Here is a 5154-nt window from a genome sequence, read left to right as displayed (position 1 = left end):
CAGACGACAGTGGATGCCTTACTGATGAGTAACCTTCAGAATGGCAAACCTCTGGCGTGTCCGTGGAAACATGTTCTTTATTAGACGCATTTTATCCCGATTGTGTGAGCGCTGGAAATTGGCTGCATTGATGGCCGGATTCCATCCGGAGATAAGAAGAAAGGACTACCGGTCGTGAGATGAAAAGAAAACACTACCGGTGAAGGGAAGAGACTGACTGATGCTTCCTCCAAATAGGTATGTGTAAGCTGTCGATGTCCACAGACATGCGTATTCAGATTGAACCACACTTACTGTGAAATATCGGACCCGTCAATCCGTGTGGTACTGGTACCAAGGTGGCACAGGATGTGCACTGATATGTTGTGTTTGACGTCGCGGTACATCTTGACTTGGGGATAGAGACAAGCCATCCTCTCTTCACCGTTAGGAATATTGCTGGGTAAAAGCTGATTAGTACCAGCTTACTACCAGGTAATGTTATAAGGCGACGCCCAATTACGCCATTGAAGCTGACAGGGCGTTTACTGGCAAAAGCGGTGCGATTGAATCATAGAGCGCAGCTAGGTTGACACTATCAGCTCATTCAACAGTGTGCTGTAGTTGTATCGAAAGTCGACCAGACATTTCCCGTCGTCCTCTCATGGCCTGTTGGAGAGGACAGACGTAACACGATGCATCCAGACAGGTGAGTTATGAATATACACTTCTGCATGTCAGTAGCGCCTACAAGATAGTTGTCAGCAGAACAAATTACATGTGGCCTCTGAGGCATCAAGAAAACTCTTATATGAAACGTATTTTGCGGGTGAAAGTATAGGTTGAGGCGCGATAGCCTCACGTAGTGAAATGAATATGGCAAAGAGAGTCTGCACACGGTGACCTGTATCAACCCTTCTACACTGTGCATACCTGATCTCAATTATGTAAAGTACATTTTGCATGCTTTGTGTACATTTGTTGTATAGGAGACAGGAACAGTCAGGAAGTTGAACAGACTAAATAGGGCGATTAAACAAGAGTAGCCTATAGTTTGATGCAGCATGTGAACTCCTGAGACTGTTTTGTTTGACATTTGCTGTTGTCGCGGCTGTAGTGCTGACGAGTCGACCCCGATGAGGCGGGGGAGTCTGCGGCTGGACGCGCTGGGGGAGGACGGGGAGTCCGACACGAGCGGGGACAGTGACGGGGAGGCAGAGCACCAGGTGTGGCCGGGCAGGGAGGGGATGGGGGTTCCTATGGTAGGCTGAACTGTCTATGTTTGATCGCGATACGATTTGCTCCTCCCACAGGTAGAAGTTCTCTTGTCTTAGGCGTGTATCGCATGGTGTGATTATATCCCAGCTTGTAATGATAGTGCTGAACAGTCCCGGAACATGATATATGCAGACATTGGTATAAAGCCCGTGGATATCGTTTATTACATAATTACATATTTCCATGACCTAGCTCAACCTTTCCGTTTATCTGGTTATGTTCACAGGATAATGACTTAGACGGAGTCCTGGATCCGGAGGGAGAGAGTGCCTACATTTGGATGGTAGAGGGTTTTACTATTTTTAATCAAAACGATAAGATACGATGATAGGCACAACAGCGAATAGCTAACCATAGCGATAGCAAATGCAGTTTGACATGCGGACTATAAAAATTTGGAAAAAATACAATTCGTGAACGGACATTGGTTTAAGCGCTTTTATACAATGCAGATATGGTTGAAAAGATTGTTTGTTGCCAGCGCGCCAGGAAACGTCAATCTTTTACGAGGCCAGAGCAGCCATGATATAACCCGATTTGACATCTGGTTGAACACAACAATCTTCTTACATATCACAGACCACAATCTCTCCAATCAATATGATAAATCGCGCCGCGGATTTCTACCAATGCATCCCCTTATCCCAGGATCCACAGTAATACCATGTTTGTTGCAGGGAGTTGTCTCCTGCTGTGTCCTGTATAACACCTGGGTCATCATCCTGAGAACAGCATTTCAGCAGATGAGATCGAAGGTGAGATTATCAGTCCAGACGGCTGGCTCTGAAATGTTCGTTCGATACACCAGTTGTCAAAATGCACTCTGATCTTGGTTGGTTATCGGTGAGAAATAGATTTGATGTCAGTACTCTTAAGTTATTTTTCAAGATTGTAACCACAAGTGAGCCACAGGAGATCTATAAATCTCTGGTACCGGTTCATGCGTCTCACAGGTATTCCACTAGGCAATCAGTGCACGACTACTCATTGCTCAAACCTAACAACAATAGTGGAAAGAGGATGTTTGTTTACAGATCTGTAAAGTTGTGGAACGCATTACCGAGTGAAGTTAAGACTACTGTATTAGCAGCTGATGAGAGGCAGTTCAGGAAAATGACACGTCAGCTTTATGGAACTTAAAGGCTTACCCTGACAATATTGTATATATTCGAAGCAATTTAGTAACTCACAAGTTTTTATTGTTGATTTTAGTCATAATTAGTTAAATGACCTCTGGCCTCAACCTCAATTATTTTAATGTGTAATTGCAATGATTGTATGTATTCAGTGCTTGTATTTTATGTGTTGTACTGTTAATGAGCCCTGGAAGATTAGCCCCTCATGGGGCTAAAGGGCATCTCAATAAATCAAATCAAATCAGACGGTACGGTCGTCAGTACGATTTTTTAAATCTCTCCTAGGCTTGCGACCATTGTTCATTTTGATACTGCTAACTTTAGATCCAGTGGAGTTTACTAAGCAGGGTGTAAAAAAAAGATGTGATGATAGTCTGTCCTATTTTTCTCGATTTTTCAGAGTAACGATTTTGCTCAGTAAGTAAATTTTCCTTGTTGTTCACCAAGTAACCAAGTAGGATTAATCTGGATTAATTTTGTGAACATGAGTTCTCATGGGGCCTATTAAAGTGAACTCGCGTACTAAGTACAACACTAATAGAAACACGAGTTATACGCTATTGCCTCCCCGCCCCAGAGTTATTTGTCGTCCTACTTTGACGTGCTAGACGTGGTGGTGGACTTGGTGTACCTGGCCGACATCGCTGTACACTTCCGGACCGGCTACCTGGACGACGGCATCCTGGTTAGAATCTTCGACCTTGCCCTACAATTTTTTTCTCGTTGCAAAGTTAGTCAAATCAATGAAGGGAATCAAGATTTATCTGTATGATCATTTCAAATCCTTATTACATTGTTATCTTGCACTTTCATAAAATATTTGTTGTACAGTGTTCTACTACCCTCTATGTATATATATAGGTGACTGACCTGGCCAGCTTGAGCCGTCACTACCGCAGCCAATGGGAGTTTCGGCGAGACGTAGTCTCCATGCTGCCCGTCAAAGTTTTGACCTTACTCCTACCAGGTATGGTTAGACAGATTTGTAAAACATAAACAAGGCAGTCTTCTGTTATTTCTTTATAGATACGTAATGCTCATAATGCACAACATTGGTCATTTTATTAGTTATCAATTAGTCATTTGCTAGCCATATCCTATCACCAAGGGATTACACGGGTGATCATGAACTTCACCGTTGTTACACAGTTGGTGACGGCGCCCTCCCCATACTGAGGCTACCTCGCCTGTTGAAGTGGGGGACGGTCCTGGACTTCTTCCAGTTCACCGACAGGTATGCATGCATTTTAACTATATGTATTGTAACGTTACACTACGTTAGAACATCCTAGGAGCAGAATAAGAAATCCAAACCAGCTTATCATATTCCATACAAAACATGTATTATTCTCAGAATGATGCTTCATACACTGTTTTTTGTCTTGGCTTCCCCCCTTTCCTCTAATTCAGCCGTACTAGCCGACCCAACATCGTGAGAGCCCTGGTGCTGGTCCTGTACCTGGCATCATTTATCCACTGGATCGCCTGTCTGTACTACATGCTGTCGGAGGTACATGTATTGCAATTGGTTACCTTAAACGCACGTTGTTAAATGGGGCTATTTCCGCAATGACCAATGACTATACATGTAGTATGATGGTATCTTTTTATTCGCCTCTAATGATTAAATGGTCTTATTTCCGCGCGGCTGTGGTTACCTTTGTGTACTAGTAATTAACGCACCAGACCCGTTCTTTGTGTTTGATCTCAGTACGAAGGCCTGGGTACAAACGAGTGGGTGTATCCTGGAGACGAGGAGGAGCAGCCTTTTGTCAGGTACATTATATATTAAGCTCTCAGCTCAGTGTGATTCTTGGAAAACGTCAGTATAGCGTACTAAAGCCATCTATTTTGTAATGCGCTCGTCCTTCCCCTTGTAAAGGTAAAGGCGAAGGTAGTCCCATTGCCTTTTATGGCCGTATGGGCAGTGAGTTTTACATCCCCGACCGAGGTCAGGTACCCATTTTACACCTGGTTGGAGTAAGGAAAGTCTTATAAAGTGCCCTTCCAAAGGACCCGACCAAGCCAGGTATGAAAATTATCTCCATCTCGTGTCCGCTAGCCTAGCCACACGACCTTCCCTTGCGATAAATGAAAATCATTTTTGCGACTTATTTACACCATTGTGTTAGTAGCAAACCTCCGCTTGCTCACGGCAATTAGCTTTGTTAAGGTGATACAATCTGCAAATGGGCGAGTCAGTCTTTTACCGCAAATCTATAATAACGGGCAGATAGCAAATCTGGAGTAGGTCTAAGATATGACTCCATGAGTCAGGTTTGCTAGTTTGTTTTTACCTTTGTTTATTCATACTGGTAGCTCAAACAAACACCTGCAGGCCGCTTTTCATTGAGGTGTTGAAAAGTGGCCTAAGACGAAACTACAACAAGATAACGTTACATAGTAAGAAGTCAATAAAAAAACTTATTCCATTTCGGATATGGAACTCCAGTTGACGATACAATTGTCTCTGCTTAGGAAATACATCCGTTGTATGTACTGGTCTACCATGACACTGACCACCATTGGCGAGAACCCTCCACCCCGGACAAACCTGGTGCGTTTAATACGATAATCTGCCTTATCATTATGGGAACGTTTTACAGCTCTAAGGATGATGTCTTCTGTAGTCGTCTTGCGTCTTTGTCGATATTTGTATGGATTTATATCAGATAGTAGGCATTATATCACGACATAGCCACACTTTGTTCCCCTGTGCCATAAGGAGTACACCTTCACTGGACTGACGTTTCTGGTCGGC

The 5154-nt window shown here is 43.5% G+C and overlaps 1 protein-coding gene across 1 annotated transcript; it reads left to right on the top strand.

Annotated features, from left to right (window-relative positions):
• Positions 1-674: 674 nt before the first annotated feature.
• LOC109480859 (cyclic nucleotide-gated olfactory channel-like) lies at positions 675-4169 on the top strand (the record flags this gene model as incomplete). The annotated part of the gene is made up of 9 exons (XM_019783188.1): positions 675-688; positions 1097-1205; positions 1484-1540; positions 1935-2012; positions 2971-3078; positions 3255-3360; positions 3543-3627; positions 3804-3903; positions 4105-4169. Coding segments are annotated over exons 1-9 (722 nt in total), but the record flags the coding sequence as incomplete, so codon positions are not given.
• Positions 4170-5154: the final 985 nt, after the last annotated feature.

This window comes from Branchiostoma belcheri, unplaced genomic scaffold (genome assembly GCF_001625305.1).
Source record: "Branchiostoma belcheri isolate BF01 breed outbred unplaced genomic scaffold, Haploidv18h27 scaffold527, whole genome shotgun sequence".
NCBI lineage: Eukaryota > Metazoa > Chordata > Leptocardii > Amphioxiformes > Branchiostomatidae > Branchiostoma > Branchiostoma belcheri.
This window is presented reverse-complemented; position numbering and strand designations above follow the sequence as displayed.